The 27,721-nt window shown below is 41.5% G+C and overlaps 1 protein-coding gene across 7 annotated transcripts; it reads left to right on the top strand.

The window, feature by feature from the left end:
- Nucleotides 1-454: 454 nt before the first annotated feature.
- On the top strand, nucleotides 455-27,721 carry LOC118120959 (equilibrative nucleobase transporter 1). Of its 7 annotated transcripts, none has more exons than XR_004698259.2 (16): nucleotides 474-534; nucleotides 13,078-13,268; nucleotides 13,556-13,834; nucleotides 14,135-14,264; nucleotides 22,065-22,111; nucleotides 22,200-22,276; nucleotides 22,379-22,471; nucleotides 22,551-22,690; nucleotides 22,782-22,885; nucleotides 23,528-23,580; nucleotides 23,780-23,920; nucleotides 25,675-25,782; nucleotides 26,364-26,550; nucleotides 26,700-26,823; nucleotides 26,924-27,036; nucleotides 27,421-27,452. XR_004698259.2 is itself a non-coding variant. In XM_035176513.2 (16 exons), exons 3-16 carry the CDS (start codon nucleotides 13,642-13,644, stop codon nucleotides 27,470-27,472), a joined length of 1,587 nt encoding a protein of 528 aa, XP_035032404.2. In that variant the 5' UTR covers nucleotides 474-534; nucleotides 13,078-13,268; nucleotides 13,556-13,641; the 3' UTR covers nucleotides 27,473-27,721. The 7 variants fall into 7 exon arrangements, 6 of the variants coding, with proteins under 6 accessions (XP_035032447.2, XP_035032404.2, XP_035032412.2 ...); XM_035176513.2 differs by having other exon boundaries at nucleotides 26,899-27,036; nucleotides 27,421-27,721; XM_035176521.2 differs by lacking the exon at nucleotides 23,528-23,580 and having other exon boundaries at nucleotides 27,421-27,721.

The raw sequence follows: 27,721 nt of genomic DNA, 5'->3' as shown, positions 1-27,721 counted from the left end.
AGAGAGAGAGAGAGAGAGAGGAGAGAGAGAGAGAGAGAGAGAGAGAGAGAGAGAGAGGTGAATCACTTGGATGCAGACGTGTGTGTGTGTGTGTGTGTGTGTGTCAGCCCTGGAGGAGAGGAAGCTGCAGACATCCAAGATTCATGCATCGGTCCTAAAATTAACAACATGTTTCCTTCAGATTTTAAAGGCCCCATATTTTACACCTATCTGGGATTTAATTTGAGGTATTGGTATCCCTAAAATGATATATCAGTGGTTTAAAGTCGAAAAAACCGCTGCAATGTGTATTTCCATGTCCTCTCCTCTGCCTCTCTCTGGAGCTGCAGACAGAACAGGCTGTTTTCACCTTCCTCTTGAGCCCCTCCTCTGATTGGCTGACTGCACTTTGAGTGACACGCGACCAGGCCTATCACCAGTCTCATTCTGGCACATTGACTCTCTGGTAAACACAGCTGAAAGTCCCGTTATGTTTGAAGCTATAGAAGACCAGCCACATATTCACAGTCGGTTAAAACAGGATGTTTCTGAACGGTAAGTTACACCGTCCTCATGTTTGTTCAAGTTTTAGCAGGACAGTAACGTCCCGAGTTACAGTACGGAGTTTCATAACGGAGTTTCATAACGGAGTTTCATTCCCGAGTAACGAGTAACGTCTGCGTTACTCCGTACTGAGCACAGAGACACGGCACGTCAGAAGAGATAAAGCGTAACCGCTGGTCTCAAACAGTAACGCTCTTAGGAGGAATGTGCACGGACACATTCTCTTCCTTGCATCCCTCCACGCTGCAGTGTTTCTTCAGTGTTGTTTGTTGTGGTTAGCCTGTGATAGCTAACAAGCTGCTAGCTCAGCAACAAGTCTGCTTGGTGTCGCGTTCGGTGTGGAGGTGGGGGTGCTGGACTGGTACCGGCTGGGTGGGGCTGAGAGACGACTGCGATCCCAAATGACTCATACGGGGGTGGAAGTACGAAACGCGACGTTTGGATAACATATTTCTTAGAATGGACTGAGTGAAAAAGTCCGCGGAGTGACTGTTTTCATACTTTGAGGGTCCCTACTGACCCCCTTCAAGTCATTACGGATAGTACAAGCCCAGAAGTTGTATTTTACACAATATGGGCGCTTTAAGAAGACATTGTAACACATGACAGGGGCAAGTGTCAAACTACAAAACTGCAAAGGCTTTTTTCTGCTGCTTTAGAGGGGAAGTTAATTTGTCATCAATGATTAACATCATCAACCACTCAATTTGTCATTTATTACTATAGTAATAGTATACTGTAATTATTTCCCTTTTTATGTTGTGTCTTTGATTAATACGACATTTAACTTTGTCATTGTAAAGATAGTAAACATGACAATTATAAAGTTCAATACAGAAAAATGCTCCACTGTGGTCACCAGCTTGTTAGCTAACTTTTTGGATCACTTGTTTGTTACATTGCAAAATTTGAACTAATCATATAATAGTATTTATTTGTATTGCTTTAAGTAATTGGCAATGAATGACTACTTTTTTAAATCATGAATAATTTGCTAAGAAAGTGCTCCATGCTATCTATGATCTAAATATGAAATCTATAAATTTTTCTCAACTAACAACATTATTATGATTTGTTTCACTCCAACACTGTGTTAATTGATCAGGGCCATGAATCCTGTATCTATATTCAGAAAGACAGAGGTAGATGTTACTGTACTAGTTATATTTATTCACAAAATTTAACATATTTACAACATTCACATCATTCAAATATTTATAATATTGTACAAAGGGGGAACGGGGGGGGGGGGTGTTGTTTTGAGGAGTAGGAAAAGGGTGAGGGTGGCGGGGCCAAGGAGGGAAGGAGTGGGTGAGGTAAGAATGGGTGAAGGGAAACGTCTAATCATCCCTCTCTTCTTTGAGCACTGATTCGCCTTTTTCTCCTTCTCCACCTCTTCTCTCTGCTCCAGCTCATCTCGGCCTCCACCTTTCTGCAGCTCAGTCCCATAGTTGGAGTCGTCTCCTCCTGCTTCACCTCCAGCCCCGACTCTTCCTATGCTCCTTTTCTTTTGTAGTGGCAAGCCCGGGCAGCCGATGTAGGGAGTTCTCCTTTTTTTGGTTTCGCATGTGATGAGCTGGTTCTTGTTAATGAGCTTAACCATCGGCCTCCTCTGTCCGACCTCCAGCAGGTTGACCTGCCCCTTCGGAGCCTGTTTTTCCTTGTCGACCTCCACCTCTCTGCTCCAGCTTGTCTCAGGCTGAGGTGGCTCCTGGTGCAGACTTGCCTCCATATTCTTAGCCTTGGCCTGACACTCAGTGAGCTCGGCCATGCAGTCAATGTAGGCCCTGAGTCGAGCATGCCGTTTCTTGGTCTCCTTCTTTTTGAGACCATCTTTGTCTTTTAGCTGGTGTTCCAGCTGCTCCACCATCTCCTTCAGAGCCTGGATCTCCTTCTCCTTCTCCACCATTCTGTTCCAGCTTGTCTCAGGCTGAGGTGGCTCCTGGTGCAGACTTGCCTCCATACTCTTGGACTTGGCCTGACACTCAGTGAGCTCGGCCATGCAGTCAATGTAGGCCCCCAAGCCATGGAAACTCAACTGAATGCACCTGTTCTCTCCCCACTGGGAAGAGACAAATCTAAACTCTGAGTGCAGCACTCAAACAACTATAATTCAAAAACTATAAGTCCTATCTGTAAAATCAAGACACTGTGAGAATCCCAAGACGTTGCCGAACACACAGATATATTTGGGATTTGTGAGAGTAAAAAAATGGGACCGTGGGAGCGAGTTATGCGAGTTGATGCTCCTTCCAGAAATGTTTTCTCTGAAATAACATTAGACCCAATGGAGAGGGATTGGTTTTTCCTTAAAGGAGCTACACACGTCATGTAATGTGCTCCTAGCATTAGCTTAAGCTCCCGTCAACTTGTCCTTAAACACATTCAAACTCCCCATAAACCAATTAAAACTCACCAGTAAAAAAAAAACATTTTCTGAAATAAATGACTGGGAAAACTTCCCTCATCAATCACCATGGCAACCAGATGCTTTGCTATGAATTTGAATCTGAATTTGATTGGCAGTGATGGCAGTTGTTTTTTTATTCTTTCTCTGCAATACTATAGTTAAATACCAAGGTTAATCTTCCCACTGTCACATTGTTTGGTAGAATAAGATGTGAAATGTGAAAATATCCTGGTGCTAAAGATGTGTTTTCCACAATGCCTCGCTCTGCCTGGCCTAGGCGACCTAACGCTACTTAGCATCACGCTATCACATATCACTCATTCATTATCACGTATCACAACATAAAATGACAAGAATACCACAGGAATCAAAGATAAGCAGCAGAAAACACAAAACAAGCCAGCAACAATATTCCCACTTTTGTCATAGAAGCAACAGAAACCAGCACATTATCAACATTTAACAGAAGCAGGTAACAGCAGCAACTTCATATTATACAGTGGTCTCATTTCAAACTTAAATTATGAGCCTGAATTGTATCGGTTAGCATGCTGGGTAAATACAGAGAGAGAGTGAGACATGACTTACCTCAGTCAAGGTCAGAGTGCAATAGAAACTGTCTTAAACTTTAACAGTATTTAAGGCAATTAACAGCCAATCAGGGGTCTCCTATCAAAATTGTCCAATCAAAATCATCCTGTTGTCACAGCAACAATGGGGGTATTGAGGGAGTGTCCCTGTCAATCAAAATCAGCTTATATTTCAAATCTTAGCATCTGGTTGCTATGGTGATGAAAACACCTACTGATGACGAAGTTTTGCAATCATTTAGTTATACTTTTTTTCTTACTTAGATATTTTGATGACTATATTTGATTTACATTTGAAATAATAATGTTATTAATAATAACTAAATATTATATAATGTTATTAATGCTATTTAATTATATGTTTAAAACTCTTTAAAACTCACTAATTGAATGCACCTGTTCTCTCCCCACTGGGAAGAGACAAATCTAATATAATAATAATAAATAACAACACAGTGGAATGTTAGTCAGCTTTCCCTTGAATGCCAGCGAGAACGGTGTGTCGCAGCTCGCTCTTCCTAGCTCTACTGGAGGTGCTAGCGAGGGGCTACTAGCGCTAGCTGAAGATGACACACTCGGGCTCGGAGACCGCAGGACATTAAACGCTGTACAGTCTTTCAGATCCATGTGTGGAGACATAGCACAGAAGCATGTATAATTAAAGCCCTCAAAAAGCCAATTCATTTGCCTGAAAAAAAAATAAATAATAATCCTTACAATTTCAATAGGGCCTCCCACTGTCTCCTACTGTTTGGTGCTCGGGCCCTAATTAAAGCCCTCAAAAAGCTAATTCATTTGCCTGAAAAAAATAAATAATAACAAGATAAATGAAAAAAAAAAAAAATTATTATAATAATAATAATAATTAGAGCCCTCAAAAAGCCAATTCATTTTGGTTACAATAATAAGAATAATCCTTACCATTTCAATAGGGCCTCCCACCATTCGGTGCTCGGGCCCTAATAAAATAATAATAATAATAATAATAATAATAATAATAATAATAATAATAATAATAATAATAATAATAATAATAATTGGCCCGAGCACATGCTTTGGTGAGAATTTGAGGGCTTTAATTTGTTGTTGAATCCTTTGATGCTGATAATGCAGGAGTGGAGTTGTTTGTTGACGGCTCAGCATCAAAGGATTCATGGTCCATGTATGTCCGAGATACAGAACCTCGTATTTTGATGGCGTGTAATCAAACCTTGACGCCACGCCACGTGTGACGAAAAATCGATCTTTGAGGTAGTTTTTATCTCCATCTTGTTTAGATGACACTCATCTCAATTTGAAGTTGATCTGATGTAAGCCCTGGGACAAGTTCGTCAAAGTAAAAATGTGAAAAATGGCCAAAATGGCCACTAAATGCAAAATGGCGGGCTTTTTTCAAAGTGCACCTCTAGACTTTTTTGTTTGTCTGGTCATGATACACCTGTGTATCGATTTTTGTGAAGATCGGTCAATGTGAACGCGTTCCAGGAGGCGCGGGGGGCGCTGTTGAGCCATTTTGCCACGCCCATTTAAAATTACTCCAGAATACGTACATTTTCACCACTTTCTAATTTTCTGCAAACTTTGGTAAGAATTTGAGCATGTTAAAGCCCTCGAAAAGCCAATTCATTGGCCTGAAAAAAATTAATAATAATAATCCTTACAATTTCAATAGGGCCTCCCACTGTCTCCTACTGTTCGGTGCTCGGGCCCTATTTATTCAACATATTGGTCAATCAGGATGTAACTACTTTATGTTCAGTTTAGAGTGAATATTTTCTGACAAACAAGTCAGGGAAGATCTTCCATGTTGTCTTGCCTTTTCTAACTCCTATAGCACTTTATCCTCTACATTCCAATTAAATCTACATATTTTCTGGGGATATCATGTCCTGCAAATGTATTAATCTTAATCCTGGAGCCACATGCGTATGCTTCAGATCCACTCAGTAATTTCCCAAAGCACAAAACACATGGACACAAGTGCAATGCAAGTGGTGGGTTTTTGTTAGAACTGATTTGAAACTAAATTAACTTAGATCATCTGTTTTAAGGTTCAGTTACACTGGACAAACAGAAAGTTCATGTATCCCCAGTACAAACATTCTTTATTTACAAAATGTAGTACGCATGAGATATTTGGTATTGCTGGCGTTTGCCTGTCTGTCAGTCACAGAGATAACTCGGGAAGTTTTAAGTTGTTGGAATCGGGTCAGGATCTGTACTTTAGATTTTCCTTTTTTTCAAACCAGTCAAAGTTCAATGTCACAGCATGGGATTAATGTTTTAGCCTAATGCTAATGCAGGGAAAATACACTGAAAGCACATATACATACATATATAACGGTAACCATCTTTAATACAATTATATATTGTAAATTTAAGAATATTTACAAATGTTGAATTGATGTTACATATTTAAAAACATAAAAAATAGGAAACAATATAATTGATAATAATAGCTTACATATGCCCACAAAATAAATATATTCTGCTCATCATGTTTTACATTCTCATTGTACAGTGGCATTATGAATGTATTATTGTTTTACTATCTCTTTATAATTGTAACACTATAATTATATGATCATATTGTCAATCAATAACACTCAACTGTGATCAAAAGTTCAAACTTTTGGTTTGAACTTTTAACAATGTAGCCCATATGGAATATTTAAGGTTGCATGCAGCATCTCTGACTGTATTTCGGTTTATTTGGTTGCACCGCAATATTTTTACCAGCAGACGTCAGTAATTGTGTGTCATTTGAAGTCTCCAGCTTTGGATCAATTTTCAATACTACTGGTTAAGAACCCTCAAAAATACTTTTTGGGTCTTTAGAGTTGAGTTATATTCTCACTCCAAAATTAAATGTCGGGGCCACAGATGGAAAATCAGTATTTTGAGTGTTGAAATTTATATGGGGTTAAACTTTAGCAGACAGTGCACACGTAAATTAAATCAGAAATATTGGTTCTGGTGAATTTTAGTGTAAAATAATTTGGCTGCACATCATTTTTTTTCATAGACGTCAAAAGCCAAAAGGTTTGGAAAATAATACCACACTCTTTCAAGATTCAAGATTCAAGAGTTTATTGTCAAATGCACAACAATTACATTAAGCAATCGCTGGCAATGAAATGCTTGGGTCACAGGCTCTCTTATCGCAATGCTCAGAATATTACAGCAAAAAATATAGAATAAAATATATAAAATAGAATATCAAAAATTTAAAATAGAAAATAAAATATATATATCTAAATATATATATACACCTAAAGAAAAAACAATAGTGCAATTATGTGCAATAGTGCAAATATGCTAAGGTGCTGGTTTAGTGGAGTTATTGCAGATTGGAGGAGTTTAAAAGTCTTATGGCCTGGGGGATGAAAGTGTCTCTGAGCCTGGTGGTGCGGGCCCGGATGCTGCGGTACCGTCGGCCAGATGGCAGCATGCAAAACAGTTTATGGCTGGGGTGATAGGGGTCTTTGATGATCCGGTCGGCCTTCTTCCTACACCGCTGGGTGTAGAGGTCCTCCATGGATGGCAGCTCCGTCCTGGTGATGTGCTGGGCAGACTTCACCACCCTCTGTAAAGCCTTACGGTTGAGGGCGGTGCAGCTGCCATACCAGGCGGTGATGCAGCCAGTCAGGATACTCACTATGGTGCACCTGTAGAAATTGCAGAGAATCCTGGCATCCATGTTGAGCCTCTGCAGCCTGCGGAGGAAGAAGAGCTGCTGTCTGGCCGTCTTCCTGATTGAGTCTGTGTGGTTGGTCCAGGTCAGGTCATCACTGATGTGGACCCCAAGGAACCTGAAGCTGCTGACTCGCTCCACCGTAGTCCTGTTGATGGAGAGGGGGGCGTGTTCTACTCCTTGTCTCTTCCTGTAGTCCACGATCAGCTCCTTTGTTTTGCTGACGTTGAGATGGAGGTTGTTGTCCTGGCACCAAGATGTCAGGGCTCTGACCTCCTCTCTGTAGGCCTTCTCATCGTCGCCGGTGATCAGGCCTATGACAGTCGTGTCATCAGCAAACTTAACGATGGTGTTGGAGCTGTGGGTGGCCACGCAGTCATGCGTGAACAGGGAGTACAGGAGAGGACTGAGCACGCAGCCCTGGGGGGCACCGGTGTTTAGAGTCAGGGTGGAGGATGTGGTGCTGCCTATCTGCACCGCCTGTGGTCTGCCCGTCAGGAAGTTCAGGATCCACTCACGGAGGGCGATGTTGAGCCCAAGGTCTCTGAGCTTGGTGACGAGCTTCAGGGGCACGATGGTGTTGAATGCTGAACTGTAGTCAATGAACAGCATTCTCACATATGTGTCCCTCTGGTCCAGGTGGGAGAGGGCAGTGTGAAGGGTGAGGGAGATGGCATCTGCAGTCGACCTATTTGGCCTGTAGGCGAACTGAAGAGGGTCCAGAGAGTCAGGGAGGGAGGATGTGATGAAGGGTTTGACTAGCCGCTCAAAACACTTCATGATGGTGGAGGTGAGTGCTACTGGGCGGTAGTCGTTCAGGCAGAGGATTTTAGTTTTCTTGGGAACAGGGACGATGATGGTCTCCTTGAAACATGTGGGGACTACAGACTGGAGCAGTGACAGGTTGAAAATGCCTGTGAACACATCTGCCAGCTGATCTGCACACACCTTGAGAGCTCGGCCAGGAATGCCATCAGGTCCAGGTGCCTTGCGTGTGTTGATCCGGTTAAGAGATCTCCACACGTCTGCCCTGGATATTACAGGGGGGCAGCGGTCCTCCTGGGCCTCTTGGATCTCCACAGCCGGGGAGTTGCTCTCAAAGCGTGCATAAAAGGTATTCAGATCCTCTGGGAGAGATGCAGACACTACATCAGCACTGCTGGACTTTCCTTTGTCGTCAGAGATAGTTTTGAGTCCAGCCCACATGTTCCTAACATGTTGGGAACACACAGTTCCTAACAAGCCTTGGTGACGGCCTTGACATCTAAGTTTCATTAAACTTAGATGTGTAGCATGTGTAGCCAAAGCCTTACCACATGCTGTCCTTAAGACAAAGGAGAGATACCAGAACCCGGTCTCTCAGGGTCCTTCATCTTCTCACCTAGGTGTGAAACCTGCCCCTGGACCCAACTTTCCACCACTATTGGTCACTGTGTGCCACAGGACCCATGAGGTCACCAGGCAAATAAAAGCCCTGTTACCCCTCTGATAACTTCTCCCTTATCACTTATCCCGGAGGAGAGGTGTACCTCTCCTGCTCACCCAGCCAGGGAGACATTCTCCTTATCCAAGTTCTTTCGACCTCCAAGCAGGCCTGCCTGAAGTAGACTGCTAAAACCTTCCAAAAGGCTGCAACTGTCGTGTTCTTTTATCCCGAGATATGAGAAGAGCCGGTCTCGGTTTGGTTCAACAAGTATTTATTCAGAAGCAATGAAAAGGTACAGCATAGCTATGTGCACATAGCTATGGGCACTCAATACACAGCCTCGGCTTTCTAGTAGCACGGGGTAGTCAAGAGTCGCCCCGAACGGATGGTGGGTACAGTACTTATAATAGTAGGTATAACTTCATTGGTCAATAACGAGGGGGAGTCACCATGGTTTAGACCTTGGCTCTCCCTTGCTGGTGCGCAGGCGTGGTCCCAGCCTCTTGGCCCTGGAGTCTGCGAATGATGAGGAGCCGCTCCCAGGTTCGCCCCTCCTTTGACAGTAGCTGGGAAAATCTTCACATTCTGACAGTGTTTGGTTTCATGTTTTAGAGACAGGCCTTCAGCTGAAGCCTTGTGGGTCTTCAGTATTTTTGCAGATATGGTGTTGTTGTTCATTGGAGTGAGAAACCTTGCGTTCCTGCGTTATCGGCTGTATGTTCTGTGTGCGTAAGAATGCGCATTTTCTAGACAAAACAACGCCTTTCCTATCTGTCCTTCAGAACCTAGTGGCAGCTGCTTGAATTCTTTCTAAGGGTAGGTCACAGTTTCTTAATGAGCACAGTGCATTCATGTATGTGTGATGTTGAAAAAAGATAATGGAGTTTAGGCTGTAATATAGTAAGTTAGGTATGAGAACAAGTTAAAGTACAGTGTATTGTATGCCACAGATGTACAGTCTCCACAACAGGCATTATCAGACAGGTGCAAGACTGAACTGCGATGTGACGCACACACACACACTAACCAACTTCAAGATTAAAACCAGCCAGCAACGGCTACTAAAAGTCACTATGTGAAGGCCACACATTCTCCACATATTCAGCCCAAACTGCCCCTGCCCCCACCCCTGTCTAACATACTGCATTTGTTCAGTTTCATTGCCATCTTCACAGACACACACACAAAGAAAAACATAGATTTTAGTCTTAACACAACACAAGAGCAATACTCAATATACTGCCTATAACAGAGGTGCAGTTGGACATGCCACTGGTTTGCCACTGAAGCACAATGAATCCCAGGATAGGTTGGACTAGGAAGTATTCGGCCGTTGGAGCTTTATCACCCCATTGCGATTGACAAAACCCAGCTATTCAGTTTCGGCCTTAGCAAAGACGCACTTTGATGGATTAATGGTCAGCCTGGCACACTGAAGGCACTCCAGCACCCTTTCCAGACATCTGAGTTGACAATGTCATCAAGATAAGCTTCAGCGAAGTCTGACAGTTCACACAGTAACTGATCCTTTAGCGTCTGGAATGTTGCTGGGGCACCGTGAAGTCCAAAGGGCAGAACTGTGAATTGGATCGGACCCTGTGATGTCTGGAAGGCTGTTGAGTGAGCGGTACCTGCCAATAGCCCTTACAGATATCTATTGTCGTTAGATACTTTGCCTTTCCAAGGCACTCTATCTGAGTCTGTATCAGTTTGCTGTCCTCGCATCTCAGCTTTCTGCAAAAGAGTTGCCAATGATGGGTCATTACGTTGCATTTCAATGACATTGTCGGGGATTCTCAAACCCAATGGCAGTTCAGGCTCAGATCTCAAGGGTGGTGTTACCGCTGGGTAGTGAAATATCTCTTGCCTTCTCTGTTGACGGGACTTACAAGACTTCCCAGGTACTGTCTCCAGATCAGCGTCATATAAGAGCAAAGCACTGAGGGGCTGAGAAGGTTCCTCCAACTTCTCAGCTTGAGCTCTAGTCACAGTCACATTAAATATATGACATTGAAATAAAACAACACAGGCAGGTCCCGACCAAGCACAGCAGGGAATGGCAAGTTATCAACAAGACCTACGTTTAAGAAGTGAGTTTGTCCTTGTATTTTGATATACATGTCTGCTGTTGGATAGGGCTTCTTATTTCCATGCACACAATATATAGGAACAGTCTCGTTGCCAAGAATACTTGGTGGTACAAAATGCCTGTGGACAAGAGTTTGGTCACTGCCTGATCCAAGAGCGCCTTTAGGGTTTTACCATTAACCTCTATCGAAGTAATTTTTGCACTTTGGTCCAATTTAACACTTGTTTCAACACTCCGTGGTACAAAAGACATCTGGGTTATCTTGGAGGAGTTTTGGGAGCACCTCGGTTTTGTATGGCTCTCCATTCCACATAAATAACACACCACCATTTTGACTGAAGGCTTCGAGGATTGGATGTCCCTCATGGGAGGCTTACCCACACTTGCGACTGGCCGTTGGTTGTACTGAGGGCCTGGTCTATGCCTATCCTTCCCTTCCAATCTGGCGTAGCTCCAAGGCCGACCCTTTTCCTGTGCAGCCACGAAAACATCAGCCAATTTAGCGGCCTCAGAAGCTGAACCTGGATTGTCATTGTCATCAATATGGATGTATACATAAGGACTTCTAGCCTTGCCAATAAGAAAAGGAAGAAGATGAAAAACCCAATCATTTTTCTGCCAACGGCAAGCCAGTGCAATGCATTCAAAGTTTATTAGAAAATGATCGTCATCATTTGTAAGCTTTTCCAATCTAGACTCATGAAACTAAGACTGACCCCCTGAGGCATATAGGACTGATTGACACCCTCATTGCTGTGAGCAGTTTGAGAAGTGGCGTAGATTTCTGGAGGCTCAGGTAGTTCGGGCTCAGCCGTCAAAGACTAAAGTCTGCATTTCCACTTGTAAGAGCTGGAAATGGTGTTGGAGTGCTCTAAAGCATTGGGTTACTAGGTCGGATATTTTGGGCTCCTTATCTTGGCCCTCAGTGCTGTCCACCCCTCCAGAAGCTCCATTCTCCTCCTCACAATTCACTTATGCCTCTGATGCAGTGAGACTATTTGGAACATATCCTCGTCCTCCTTTCCCACTTTTTCCACCTCCCTCCATGACTTTGCGATCTCAGGGAGAAAGATAAAAGAAAGGAAAAAAATATATTTTTGTCCTTAACAGGAAGATCCCACAACGGCCACCTAATGTCGTCAAGGCATAAACACAAATTTAAAGAAAAAAAAAGGTTGAGTTTATTTTCCCCCCAAAAAAGAAAAAAGTTTTAACAATATACAATACTGAAGAAACTACATTAACAGAGTTATAGGGCCCTTAAAAGAGGTCAACAAAACATAACTCTATTGAAAATAAGGCAAACAAAACAGGATGTCAACTCAATTAACAGACCTTCCAAAATGAGCCATGAGGGCAACACATATACTAACTGACCAAACTCACACAGGGGAGAACTACATATTGTCGTGGCAATTCTGCAATTCCACTCTGACAACAAGGAACGAGACACAAATCTCTTACAGTATTGTCACACTTTAATGCTCAGAGCATGGTGCACAAGACAAAGGTTGGTTTGTAATATGCACAGCGATCGGCAGCTGTTCTTTCTCTTTATACATTTGGCTCCTTCCTCCCCTGGTTGAGGTTGTTTCTAAGCCAAAGGTCAGGATCTTCTGATGACGTGAAGGCAACAATGCCTTAGTTTAGGCAATCAGGCCAAGATTCATTCAGTTGTACAGGATACAGCATGATCAAGGTTACATTGTATAAGATTCAATCCTGATCAATCAAAGGGGAAATTAGCATGATCAAAATGTTACATTTCCCTCACAATATACAGTAACTGTATCACAAAGCAAAGATTATTTTGCTATTTTGCTAAACCAGGAAGGCGAACTCCAGGCAGATAATTCAAACAAAGACAAATTATATTAATGTGTGATCTTAAGTGACTACAAACTGTGCATGTGGTAGTGATGTGGGTGAATGTGTGGAATTAAACCTTCACATGTGTGGCTCCGTCCATCACAGAAATTAAAATCAATTGAACAAAATTTGTTTAGCTGATCGCCTAGTAGTAAGCGGAAGGCAAATCTCCTGACTGTGTAACAGTCAATCCAATCACGTCAATAACCAATCTGGGTCTAGGCTGCGTGAGATAGCGCCAACTACCTAATTAACATCCAGACCCATAGATGAAATATAATAAATATAGACAAAAATCGTTACAAAAACGTTTGAATACAGAAATGGATATCTGAATGTAGAGACGCATATATACATGTAAAATATAGAATTATTAAATTAAATGTAGATTAAATGCATTTATTTTGTATATAATTGTAAATGTATAGTCCTTTATACCTGCTTTCTCTGCTTCAGTTGGGAGCAGCTCCGCCCTTCCAGCCTCCGGGCCGTCCCCCAAGCTTGCTTCCTTTTTTCGTGGTGCTTCTCTAGTCATTACAGCGGCTTTGAGATGGCTGAGGTGCACGGTCAGTGAATAGGTAATGATCAAGATGGAACATTTGTGATATCTGAATGAGGATCTCTTGCTGATCACCGAAAAAAAAAAGGTAAGGCTTGTATTGGTGTTGTATTTAGACAAAGGTTATGTACAATTTAATTTGATAAACTGATCAACTGTGATTAAGACTAACTTTTACAAGCGAACAAGTTGTGTGTGTGTGTGTGTTGAATCAAGAGAGACAGATTAAGACTCTGTATGTTTAGGCGCGTCTTGATGCCAGGAACAAAATCTGCTGAACTAATTCCAGCACCACAGCACCACAACTCTTCTTAGAATAAACATGGTGTGTGTGTGTGTGTTGCTCCATCGTACTGACTGCCTGTTCTTCTCCAGGTGACCCCTGTGATCCTGCTTTGTGAACTTTTTAAAGTTTTACAGCAGCACTTCACTCTCCTGGCCCAGCAGAAGCATTTGGCAACATGCTCAGAATTCAAGGGGGAGAAGTGAAATTACAACACTGGTTGACACTGTTGTCGGGGCTGGTGGAGAGTTTGTTCTTCACAGGGATTGCCTATGGCTGGGCTTCTCTTGTGTTTGTGCTGAAAAATGATGGATACTTTGCTGCATACTGCACCAATGCCACCAGAGATGAAGATTATGCTGTGTATACTGGTATGTATGAATTGGTATCATTAAAGGTGCAGAAACATGCATAGACATGCAGGCAACACAACAGCAACAAAAACTGTTTAGAAATCATTGAATACATAGAGTTTTAGAAGTAGGGCAAATAAAAGAAAACCAGCTCTTCTGCTTGATCTATTCAAATATTTCAGTAAAACAACACAGTTGGTTTGTAGATTTGAATTTTCCTGCACAACCTCATCTAAATGTCACTAGACTAGTTTAAAGATTAGATGATACAACACACATGTATTGAACTATTATTAAGTTTTTCTTTACTCATTCCAGATTGTAGTGGTCAGGACGAGCACTTCTCTCAGGTCATGTCAGTCGCTTCTATTGCCACCACAATACTGCGCTTCCCCATTGGATATGTTTATGACCGCTGTGGAACTGCAGTTACAAGGATAGTGGCAATGTGAGTACGATATCAAGAAAACCTGTCTGTCAAGTCTTGACTTGCTCACAGGCATATCTCCTTAGCAGCTTATAGAACTCGGGCAGTGGGAGGTTTCCATCTCGTGTTATGCACCTTTCGTGTCCTGTAACCCACGATGCCTGGAGTAGTTTTTTTTAACCCAGCAGCATGTCTGTCTTGTCAGGCTTTTAATATTGCACAGTCGAAAAACACAAAGTCAACATGTCTCGTTCACACATTCTCCCTCTGATGCACTTCTTAGCCTTCAGCTCACTCACCACAAAACTTGCCTCCATAATATTGTCTCCGTCAGAATGTGGTCTTCGTAAAGCTACTTATTAGTCCAACGAAGTTTGTTCAAGTGCATTTTGTCTTTGCAACTCATTCAGTTTAGTTTTTAGCTGTAAATATTTATCCTCACTGTAAGCACGTCCTTGCAAACTACTGCCGTGGCAATTTCTGCAATCCCACTTTAACAACGAGGAACGAGACACAATTCTCTTACAGTATTGTCACACTTTAATGCTCAGAGCATGGTGCATACGACAAAGGTTAGTTTGTAATATGCACACCGATGGGAAACAGTTCTTTGTCTTTATACATTTGGCTCATCCCTCCCACTCTGGTTGGGGTTGTTACAAAGTCAAAGGTCAGGATCTTCTGATGACATGAAAACAACAATGCCTTAGTTAAAGCAATCAGGCCAAGATTCATTCAGTTATACAGGATACAGCATGATCAAGGTTACATTGTATGAGATTCAATCATGATCAATCAAAGGGGAAATTAACATGAACATATTGTGGTCAAAATGTTACATTTCCCTGACAATCCCCCCTTTTGATCATGTTGGATCAACGCTTAAAGTAAACACTTTATAAGGTGGGGGAATCCCACTCTGTCAGGGGTTGACCGATTGAGGTTACTTCAGTTGTGTGCCAAGATCATCAACATTAGATGGTGGAATCCAGTCTGGGATAGGGTAGAGGTCAATTTGCATAGCAGTAACAATGGCCTTAGTGCATTGTTTGCGTATCAGACCAATCATACAAGTGATAACAGAAATAGCAATCAAAAACATGACAATGCTTACAATCAATGTGCGAAAGAACGATGTACCCATGGATGACAGGGGGCCAAACACCTTCGAAAAAGGGTCCCACCCATGCACATCATGCAGATCTTTTATCCCTTGTTCAGTATTCTGTTTTAGCTTAGTTATCTCTGCGTCATTACTAGCAATATAGGAACAACATTTAGTATGAATAACTTGACATACACCACCCTGAGAGGCCAGCAAAAGGTCCAAGGCCGTTCTGTTTTCTGTTGCTACACGTGTTACATCGTCTAAGAGCCTTGATGTAGCTGTTATGGCGGGTGTAGAAAGATTCATGTGACGTTCTAACACTGTGGATAGTGACTGAATCTCTTCTTGGGACGTAAACACCCCATATGAGGGTATTAGGAGTCCTAATACACGTTGGGTGGTTGTTATTGTGCGTCTGGCCCTGCGGTGGAGTGATGATAGCTCTGCTGCAGATACTTCCCTGATTAGGGGTACTAAAAATGCTAGATAACGACTGTTGGATTGTTTTGGAAAGCAGCTGTAAGCCTGGTCCCCACAGACTAAATACACCTTCTCTGGCAGTGCAGACTGTCTGTTAAAAGAAACAGTCTTTGTTTGACCGTTCTGTTAATTCTGATAAGATAAAATAAATGATGTCCATTTCATGTGGCCAATCAGCGTCCATACGGCATGTAGGTCGTTCCTTGTCTTTTTGACACCAGATTACAGATTGTTTCAGATATTTACTTGTGTTGAGATCTTTTAGTAGCATGATGCAGCCTTCTGTTCCGCATGTAGTAATTTGATAGTGCTTGATAGCTATCTCTATCACAATTGTTACTTTTGCATAGAAAAGACATTGGCTTTTCATCAACATTAGATCTAGAACTGTGTTGCAAGTGACGCAGAGTAATTGTACTGACATTGGCACTGTTTTTTTTCTAGACACAATACAATTGGGACCACGATCATAAGGATTAATATTGTACGGCAACATGTTGTTCGTTCAAGATCACGGACTGTCTCCCTAAAGGGGTGCTGGAGTCTGTAGTCAGGCATTGATATTTAGCCCTAACCCTCCCCTTTTTTTTGCTGTTTCTTCCTTGGTTTGCAACAGCTGTTGGTTGTTGGTATGTTTTTTACACCTCAGTGAGAGCAGCCATCTTTCTTCTGCTTCTGTTCCTTGTCTGTGAGTGGAGCGGGACTCTCTCCCTGGGCCTCCGTCTCAAGTGGCGGCACCTTTCTGCAATGGCTGGCGTGTGTCCCGGTGGTTCTTTCTTTCACATTAACCGCTGTAGGTTATCAGCACCCAGTCTCCTGGTTTCAGGTTATGCAACTGGCCCTCTGCTGGTTGCGGGAGTGCTGCTTTTACCTGTGTGTATAAGGCTCAACATTTTGGTTAAGTGCACACATTAACTAAGCATCACATCTTCTAGGAGTTCTGAGTTGAGGACTTGATTTTCTTGGGGGAGGGCCATCTCGGTATTCATAGGTCTGCCTGGAAGAATTTCAAATGGTGACAGACCTGTTCTGGCCCTTCCCCTCCCTCTCATGGCCATTACCACTACCAGTAGTGCTTTTATCCATGAGAGTCCTGTGTCATCACAGCATTTGACCAGTTTGTTTTTAATTGTTCCATTTTCTCTTTCAACTGCTCCACCACTCTGTGGATGATAGGTGCAATGCTGTTTCAGGTTGATACCTAAAAATGTTGAAAGTTGATTATTTGCATTATTTACAAAATGAGTTCCGTTATCACTGTTGATGTTATGTGGGATTCCCAATGGGGGAATGATTTCTCGCACTAACACCTTTGCCACTGCAGAGGCATCTGCTTTACCTGTAGGGAAAACTTCAACCCATTTAGAAAACATGTCAACAGCCACAAGACAATATTTCTTTCCTTCACATGGTGTTAGTTCAATGAAATCCATTTGCAAGTGATCAAACGGTTGGCCAGGGGCTTGTATGTCCTGGCCTCTTGTAGTGTTGCTTGTCAGACAAATTAAACATTTCGAAAAAAACATTGTGAGTAATTTGTGAAACCCGACAATTTTCAATAAAAACAAAAAACAAACAAAACAACAAATAAACATTTAAACAGACATGGACGGCCGTCCTCAGATTGACATACATTGTTAACATTCAGCCCTTTTACAGGCTGCTTTCTCTATGTTGCATGGATCTGTGCTTCTGCTAAATCTGTGAGAGAAAGGCAAGAGGAGTATCAATCAATTGTGACATTTACAGTATGTTGGTTAGTTGTGCCGCTTCCTTTGCTGCTGTATCTGCTTGAGCATTACCTGTTGAAACAGAATCACTTTTAGTGTGAGCTTCACACTTACAGACAGATATCGCTGTAGGGAGTAAAATGGCTGTTAATAGAATTAGGTTGTTGCTCTAGCACAGGGGTCTTCAACTAAAATTGCAAGAGGTCCAGACATCAACCCTCCTCCCCTTCTGGGGTCCGGATAATTAGAGACATACAAATATGGGCTCTGACTAAATCAGCTTAATTAACATTTTTATTGCACAAGGTTGCTTTTGTAACAATACAAAATCAAACACAAACTGGCAAAAATACAATGCCTATTCTGGACAAACATGAAACAAAGTGCAATAAACATTTTGTCTTGGAATTTGGAAAACTTTCTCAGGTAGTCTGTAGCCAGAAGCTGGCAGCATTACTAACTGCACACTGCTCTTTCAGTACTACATTTGCTTGCAGATCAACAAGTTCCATCTGTAGAGATGCCATATCTACCCACTTGAAGGTCATTTTAGCCTCCTGTGAAAACGTGGTCACATTTTTGACAGAAAAGGATCCTGAATGAAAAGGAGGACCTGTTCTTCCAGGCTGAAGTCATCAAAGCGATCACTGAAGTTTCCAATCAGTTTTTCTAATGAACTCAACGTGAGAGGAAATATCTCTCTCACCCTGAATTTGCTTCATTGCTGGAAAATGTGTAAAGTTCTCTTGGAGATCCACTTTGAAAATCTCCAACTTCCGCTGGAAAGACTGGACAGCTGCTACCAAATCACACACAGAGTTGTTCTTGCCCTGCAGTTTTAAGTTGAGGTCATTTAGGTGTGAGGTTATGTCAACTAAGAAGGCCATAACATTTTTTTTTCTCTCATCTTCCCAAAACTGAGCAATCTGTCTGGCCTTATGATTCTTCTGTTGTTCCAGGAACATTTTTATTTCATTTCGAATGGCCCAAACGCGTGCTAGAACTCTGCCTTTGCTCAACCATCTCACATTGCAGTGCAGCAGTAGGTCATTTGAATTTGCATCAACTTCCGTCAGGAATTCTCGAAGGAGGCGATGTTTATGTGATGACGATGCCCTGAGAAAGTTGATAAGTTTCATCACAGTATTCATAACCTCTGCATACTCTTCTGAAAGAGCAGAACAGACTGATGGATAATGCAGTGATATCATGGAGGGAGCTCCATCGGTGGTGATGGACACAACATCTTTCATACTGATACCTCTCTGTGTTAACATTTCTTTTATAAGTAAGTATATGTCTTCCCCTCTGGTGTGTGTTGTAAGTGCTGTGATGCCTAAAATGTCCTCACAGAAATCGTTCCTCTCTGCGTGGTAAAATCTGACATATACCAAAAGTTGAGCATTGTCACTAATATCAGTTGATTCATTAACTGCTAAAGCTATGCACGGTGCACTAGCAGTTTCTCTGGTCACTGAGCAGCTGTGACCAGAGAAACTCACTGTTTTCACTGTTTCCACTGTTCTTCAACAGTCACTGATCGGCTGCTTCATGTGAACGAGCTCTGATCTCACTGCGTGTGTCTCTCTGAGCGAGTGAGTGGGCACTGCCCTTTTTCTTCTTCAAGTAAAGGAATATTATATTCCTGTTTGCGCACGGCTTTCCTGCCAAACAAATATACTGATTGAATAAAAAAAATCTAAATATCAGGTTGGGAGATTAGTCTCTACTTTCCCTCCCTCCACATCTCCTGCACAGTAGTGAGCACTAGAGCTGTGGACATTTCTTGATGCATTGCGACGTGGACTCTGTCGATGCAGATACAGAACACAATCGATTCATGTTGTTATTAGCGATGTCAAACCGCTGAACAAGTATCACACCGCGGCTCCAGGATAGACGTTCATTAAAGGTCCGGTCGTCCTGTGTCTGAGTCTCTGTCCGAGTCTGCTTCCTCCTCACTCCTCCTCTGACCTGCGCTCACTTTACACTTTAACAATAAACACCAGCACTGATCACAAGTTATTAGAACACATACAGGACTGACGTTTACTTTGTTTGTTTGATTCTCTAGAATCTAGAGACACTTGTTTAAACCTGCTACACAACACAAGACGTAACGTAACACGCACAGACATGACATTAGGGTTAAAGTGATGGAATGATCCGGAGATGATAACGGATGACTAAATACATGTGATTATCAGTTCATGTGTGAAGAGGGACAGAGACGAGCAGACAACACGCACGCACACACACACACACACACACACACACACACACACTCCTGCAGACAGAAGTTCTTCCCTCTGATTATGATGCATGTGTTTTAACTGTATTGTTGCAGAAGAAGCGACGCCCCGTTTATCCAGGAACATAAATATGATAAGGGGCAACCTTGATACAGTAAAGGCTACAATCAGAGTTGGTCCTTTTAAGCCTTAGGTGCAGCACACAAGTCTAACCTGAATGAATGTGAAATCAGTGGAGAGCACTGACCACTGACATAGATTGTTGTAGTCTGATTTATAAATTGAAAACCTTTTTTGTAAATTACAGCACACACGATATAACAGTCACATATTACTTTTTAAAGCACTTTCTTAAGAAAAAGGGAGTTCATATTTGACTGACCAATTGTATTAACTAATGAAAAAGCAGCCATGTGCAGTAATATAGAGAATTGTGGATGTGAGCATCGAGAGTTGTTTGGAGTTCAGAAGTCTTGACTGTTGGGACAGCTTTTGCTTCAAGGAATAGACCGCAGTTGTACAGGTTTTTCTTCTCTTGCGGGGAGCTGAGTGGTGATGAACAAAGGACTAAACTACCAGTGCCTCGAGTTAACAGCTAATTAGCCAAAAGACTAAAACAAATCTATTTTACTTGTGTCTTGCTAATGTACACACATTAGCTACTAGGTTATGTAACAAGTTAGGGCATACAGGCTAATGTACTGTACTTACATCAAGACAGTATTTTCCCCTAAAATGTTATGTTTAAATATGCAGATTAGCTTCGTTGGTGAATTTAGGAGAAATCTACAGATGCAGACAGACAGAGGGTAGTAAAAACAGACACTATCTAAATGTGTATTTTTGGAAATTTCTTTACATTAGAGTGAAAGAAGACATGGAAGTGTCCTGTCTTAAAGAGTAACTGCATAATTTTGATTGTAGGCTCCTCATCTAATAACTATTAATTCTATTAGTTTGTTGTTTGCTGATAGATCTTCATCAATACATGATACAGACAGTCCTCCCTCAAATGTGAAAGGAGGAAATTGAAGGTACACTGAAACTAAGTCCTTGTCACCAGTTATTGTGTGTGTGTGTTATTATAAATATATACTAGAAACTATAGTAACATAGAAAACATGCATATTGTGGCGTAGTTTCCTTTGCTGTTGATGCTCCTGTGATAAACCCTGTGAATACTAAAGAAGACCATTGTCTCTGTGTGAACTGTTGTGAATATCTAACAATTGTGTGAGTGTAAGGGTATACAAATTTATTGTAAAGTAAGTCAGCGATGTGCTAATATATTTAAATCTTTGTTTTAAAGCATTTTTTTATTATAAATAATTATGAGAAGTGCACTTTTTCTAACTTGAGCCCGTGCCCCCCAAAATGTCTGTGCACGTCCCTGTGTGTGGCAGACGACGTTGCTGCCGGGGTCTCCCAAACACAGCCAGAGACAAACCATTCAGGTTTCAACATGCTTTTATTTCAACTGCAAAACCCACTAACATAAATTCAAAAGCAGCGACTGAAAATCACGTGCAGCTCAGCTCTGTTTTTCCATCTCTGTCTCTTTCTCCTGCCGCCTTTACAATTCCAAGGAGAGTAATTGGCCAACTAACTTCAGCTGTGCAAATGAACTCTCCCTGGTTCATCTGGAGGTGTTCTCCAAACCACCTCCACAATGGGTTTCTTATGTTTTATGCATTTTCTCTCTCTGTCATGGCCACACCTCTCCAAAGTTTTTAAACCCCTCAATAGGAGAGTTTTTGGGCAAGCACAGTTTTGGTTTGAAATTTTATTTGTCTGGTTGAGCAGAAATGAAGACTTTTGGAAACACCCTTGTTCACTTCCTTATTGGCTCTAATCAGTCACATCTCAACTACCAGTGGTGAATGCAAAGTGTTCCACCTCACTGTCTTCCCAATTTAAGAAATCCCTGCCTATACCTTTCTCTATTGCTATTCCTGGTTTGTAGAATTTTGCAACTATACAACCAAATCAGACAGACAATCTGTTTCCTGTTTCCACAGGCACACACATGTCCAGTACGAATGAATGGTTATATGATATGCATCTTGCAGGTGTGGTGGATGGAGATGTTATCATTTTAAAATGCTGTTTTAAAATAAAAACACAATTGTGGCCAGATGAGCTAAACCTCAACATGTCTCCTATTTTGCATATCAGAGTTCTAACACCTTGACAAAGAAGAAAGAACCAAAAATCCTAACACTCTCATGATCATGACATTATCTGCCTGCAGGTCATTGTACACCACTGGCACACTGCTTATCACACTGTCAAATGCAGGTATGTTGTCTTTTTTATTGTATTATGTCAATACTGTAACCAGATAACATGTCAGCTCTCTTTCCATTTATCTCTCTTTCTCACACAGAGACGTCTGTGTTGCTCTACCCGGGTTTGTCAAGTTTAATAGTTGCTGGAACGATGCTCTACATCACCAATGCTCAGGTGTGTGGTGACCCAGTTTAAATATTTCACCTCACTTGTGGGTCTGAGAAAGTGCATGAGCTAGAACGCAAGAAGCTCTAATGTGGTAACTTCTCTCTTAAGGTGGGGAACCTGTTTCATTCCTATCGCTCCACCACCATCACCATATACAATGGAGCATTTGAAGCCTCTGCTGCAGTTTGTCTCATTGTAAAGGTATCGTATTATATCGTGTTAGGCTCTTTGATTCTTAATCAAAAAATTAAAAGGGCTTACAACCTCCTCCTTTCTCTAGTTGCTATATGAAAGAGGAGTTTCTCTGCAAACATCTTTTCTCTTCCTCACCTTGTGTAACATTATCCACTGCGTCCGCACCATCTTCCTGATGCCCAGACGACATATCCCCTACCCACTACCAGAGACATACACCTATGGGTCAGAACAAACTGCATAATCCTAAGGGATTTAAACCATTAGTTTGTTTCTGCAGCAATTTAACTGTTCTCTCCTTCACCTGCTCTGACAGGGTAAGCTGTACTGTACAAAAACGAAAAAGAAGACAGGAGGAGAACGACACAGTGCAAAAATTTAAGGAAGGAGATGCGGAGAAGACTGAAAAGGACGAGAAAGGTTACTTTTGAGTCTGTTTTGTACAAACATCCTACAGTCAAATAACATATGAGAGAAAACATTGTTTCTTTTATATGGACATGAAGCTACTTTCATGGTCCAATATGCATTGCTGCTATGGCTTTGTGGATGTGTCATTCATGGCTGTGTCCAAAATCACTCACTAATCACTTTGTAGTGAGTTTGGCCTTTTTGTAGTTCTGTTGGAATGTTTTGTGAATATTTTATAACTTTGTGGACTCATTGTACACAACAGTAACTTCATGAAAAGTAATGTACAACCGATGGGCACTAGCTGAGACGAGAGGGCAATACTTCTTAGCCATCTCTCTCTGGTGATTCTACTCCTTATTTTTATCTTAAATATCTGAATTATCATGAAGATGAAGACAGTCAGGCTTATATGCAACAGAATTTTGTTGTATGTTCCCTAATTATCCTGGCAGTAAAATATGTTAAAAGATGGGAGCACATCTGCACATCTAAACACCCAACTTACCTTATAAGTATTATTACTAAGTTCAAATTTTGTATTCATTTATTATGGGATTTTCCAAAGGCCGACATTATTGTTGTTATATGTCATAATCTTACAATGACATGATAACCAGCACAGAGATAACGTGTTTTTCTCTTTTGCAGATGAGCTCACTAGTCCTCAACATAGAAGTTCCTATGGGGTCGTGAATGAATGGGTGATTTCAAACACAGCCAATGTCTGTCCTTTCCAGTAATTATAGGAAATGTGGGAAATCGCTGCCTCATGTAGATGCACAGTGCACAGCAACATATCATGACAAAGTATCTTGTAATGTCAAACAACTTACAAGAACAAATTTTTCATCTGAAAATTGAGTTTCCTGTTTTCCAATCATCTTGTTTCTCAATCATCAGCCACTTTCAGGAGCTGTGTGTTTTCATGGCTCTTCTTCTGTCACCTGGTTTGGGTGGTCACCATCATCCTCAGTCAGTTCATCTTCTTATCCAACGTCAACCCCATGCTCACCCGGCTGGCTGATGATGACCAAACCGTTGGTGAGGTGTAATGAGCATTTCCAGGAGTGTAACAAATAAAAGTTCACTCCTTGTCTGGATTGTAAGATAAAAGGACATGTTGTTCCATGCACTCATTAATGTAACTGGTTGGGGTGAGAGGAGAGAAATAGGGTGGGGGAAACACTAAGCTTGTTCCACAGGAGAGGAGCCTGGACGCTGAATTAGCTAATTAGTTTTATCTGGCTTCATAGATAAATAAAGCTTGGTGTTATCTGTGTAACAATGGAAATCTATGTAGAACCTTCTGATAATGTTGCCTAAAAGGAAGCAAATATTAAGTGAAAGGTATCAGTCCAAGTACAGAACCCTGTGGAAGTCCATGATTAATTGTTATGTACCTGGAGGAGTGATTGTTAACATGAACAAAAAAGTATCTAACTGATAACTATTAATTATTTCTAGTGCTGTTTCTTTAATCCCAATAATATCTTCCAGTATCTGCAATCAAATCTTTTGATCGATTGTGTCAAATGCACTAAGATCTAGCAAAACAAGTACAGAGACAGGTTTAGACGTCCATTATCTGAGGCCACCAGAAGGTTAATGGCAACTTTCACCACTGCTTTTTATGTATTATGATCTAAATCCTGACTTAAAGTTTACTTGCAAATGGTTCCTATGTAATTAATCACAAATTGGTTAGCACAAGCTTTTTCAACGAGAGGGAGGTTGGATACAGGTCTATAGTTAGCTAAAAAATCTGGGTCAAGAGTTTTAACCAGAGGTTTAATTACAATCTTGAAAGCCTGTGGTATGTCACTTGTTATTAAATAATATAGATTGATTTGATCTGTTAATTACAGGTAAAACATCCTTAGTCATAGGACCTTAGGGAGAAGTTGATGGTTTGGATGAGGAAACCATTGACGTCAACCCAGAGAGCTATAGAAGAAAAGCAGGTGCTGCAGTTTGTAACTGTACTGGACATTTGTGGGAAAGAGGTGATGTTGTTCCATCATTATGAACACTGACAGAAATGGCAAAGTCTTATACTACTAGTACTAGTATCTACTAGTACTAATACTAGTATCTCTTTCACAATGGATTCCACAAAAACAAAGGTGACTGCAAAAAATGCAGCTGAATATCAAACAAGGATAAGTTCACAAGATGAATATAACTTAGCAAAAAAATAAACATTTCCCATGGTACATTATGAGACAATGCTTATGATCAGATCTGAGGGTTTCTTGACTAGAGTGGAGTGTGACTGGAGAGCTGCTGAGCATGACTGTCAAAACAGAGGAGTGCAGATGATCCTGAGGCAGATGAAAAAACAAGGGGTTAAAGTTCAGTTATGTGGGTACAATAAAAAGTCTTTACTGAGCAAAGATGATTTCTAGTGAGGTTGGCAGAAGACCATGTTCTGGCAGAGTATAGGGGATCAAACTATGTGTAAAGATGATTATAGGATGTGACGCAAGTGCATGGGAGAATTGGCAGGAGTAGCAGGAAGTACAGGAGGTCATGCCTAGTCAGCAGCACACACTAACAGGAGTCACGCACAGAGCGGTGGCGAGGCAGCTACACTAACAAGCTCCAAAAAATTACAACACCATTTATCACCTGTGTGTCACCTGATATTTTTAGTCTGCGTCCTCGTTACGTGTTTTGGAAAATGTCATCCATTTGTAATGGACAACATTTCCACTGGCTTCACAATTTGTGTTCTTTACCACAGCTTCTTCTTCTCCAAACTAAATTTCCACTTATGTCCTCTGCCCCCCCTCCAGTCAGTCACTACACCAACGCATTTTCCTTCATCCAGCTGTGCGGGGTGTTGTTTTGTCCCATCAGCGGCCTCCTCATGGACAGACACAAGCACAGACCTCTGGCTCCAGGTTAGTTACATTTCTTCCATATTATACTGCAAGAGAGACCAGGCTAAAAACATAGTAATATGGATGTAGCCTAAAGGTCGGGGTTCCATTTTAACCAAAGCAAAACAAATCTTTAAAGGAGACATGTGATGCTCAAATCAAGACCTTGTTAATCAGAGTCGAATCAATTTGGGAAATCAGTGGCGCTACCTAGCTACCTAAGTGTTGTGTTAAACAGGTAACAAGGCTATGTTCTAATAGTCATCTCTCTAATAGGAAGAATCATCATCATCATTGCTTTTATTACACCACAGCTTGGTTGAATTTTCTATTGTGACAAGTTCTTTAAAACTTTGAAAAACACTCAATACTAAGTCTACTGTGTGAAAAGGTGCCCACCCCAAATTTATATTTGCCCCCCCAATCTGAGCAGTCTAGATCCGGGCCTGATATGAGTATAACATGTCTCCTTTAAAATCAAATAAACAAAACCTAAAATTAATATAGTTAAGTATTCAGTGTTGAATATCTATGATCTCAGGCTATTGTCCTACAATTACTTCACAGTTCTGTTAACCATTATCTTTCCTTCTGCTTCTTAGGAGAAACAAGTCGAGAGGCAGATCTGCGTTCTTCCTCTCTCGCCCTCTTCCTCAGCTGCCTGCTGTGTTTTTTCTTCTGTGTGTGTTTCACCTGTCCTGTCCTCCTGCTGCAGTATGTCACCTTCATCCTGCAGGTCACCAGCAGCTCCTTCTTCTACGGACTCCACCAAGCCTTCATCAGCATTGCGTAGGTGCACATTCCCTCAATTCTGCCACAGACAATTCCGTCAGTGACATCTATTTTATCAATCTGATACTCTCCTTCTCCTTATTCTTTAAACTGCTCTCTCCTGCTATTTTCCCCTCTACCACCCATGTCCTCTCAATCTCCTGTAGCTTCCCTGCGTTTCACTTTGGGAAGATGTCCGGAATGGCAATGTCTTTATCAGCTTTGGTGCTGCTTCTCCAGTTTCCTTTGCTACACCTCATCCAAAATCAGCTGCACGGTGACCCGCTCTATGTAAGTGTCCATAGCTTGTGTGATATTCTATGGAACCACTTTAATAACTAGTCTCACTCTGTACCCATCCCCCAGCTTTCATTTTCTGTCCTTCTTTAAGGTAAATATCGGCGTCACCGTGGTGTCTCTGCTCACCTTTATTCACCCAGTGCATGTTAGCCTCTACTGCAGAGAGCTGGCCAAGCAGAGGAAGAATTCACAACTTACTCGACAGTAAGTATCCCTTTTTCCAAGCTATTGTATGAGGACGACACTGTTGTCTGAGGGGCGGCTGTGGCTGACTATTTTTATCACCCACAAGGTCCGGCAGACATTTTGACTAATCTCTATTAACAGTTGCATATGCATATGGGTGGGGAATAGCCGATGCATTTCAGTCAAAGTGTTCCACACGGACTGTTTACCCGCAGGCAACCAAAGCCTGCATGCTCAAACTAGAAATGGGGAAATGTCTTTTATTTGTGTCAAGTTAAGATCATAGTTAAAAGACAGCACAGTTCATCAGTCTAAACTGCATCATCAAACATAACTGTCAATTCTAAGCTTCTTTTATTCATTTTTAACATCTGAGTTTCTCTGTTTCCTTTCCACATTAAGATCTCTCAGATCCTCTGACCAGGTGGCCCTGGTGTCCCTTCATCGAGTCTGAGCTGTAAGGACGAAGCTGGAACATCTAACCATTTACAATCAAGTGTTTGCCTAACATAGATATATTTAAGAGTAAACTGAAAACCAACATGTTTTCTCAAGCTTCTGAGTCTCCTGAACTTTTCAGCCTTTTACTGTATGTTATTTTACTCTTATACATCTTTTTACACATTTCGTCTCTTTTTTGTACAACACTCTGGTCAACTCAGTTTATCAGATTTGTTTTATGAATAAACATGAATTGACTTGA

Source organism: Hippoglossus stenolepis, chromosome 2 (assembly GCF_022539355.2).
Source record: "Hippoglossus stenolepis isolate QCI-W04-F060 chromosome 2, HSTE1.2, whole genome shotgun sequence".
In the NCBI taxonomy this organism is placed as follows: domain Eukaryota; kingdom Metazoa; phylum Chordata; class Actinopteri; order Pleuronectiformes; family Pleuronectidae; genus Hippoglossus; species Hippoglossus stenolepis.
Note: the sequence above shows the minus strand (reverse complement) of the source record. Positions and strands in the feature narration are given on the sequence as shown.

What these genes read in the sequence shown, in the direction of transcription:
- LOC118120959 (XM_035176513.2), top strand. Translation starts at nt 13,642, where the DNA reads ATGCTCAGAATTCAAGGGGGAGAAGTGAAATTACAACACTGGTTGACA. An exon ending in AGATTATGCTGTGTATACTG is followed by an intron (nt 13,835 to 14,134) that starts GTATGTATGAAT and finishes TACTCATTCCAG; the next exon opens with ATTGTAGTGGTCAGGACGAG. An exon ending in CAAGCCTTCATCAGCATTGC is followed by an intron (nt 26,551 to 26,699) that starts GTAGGTGCACAT and finishes AATCTCCTGTAG; the next exon opens with CTTCCCTGCGTTTCACTTTG.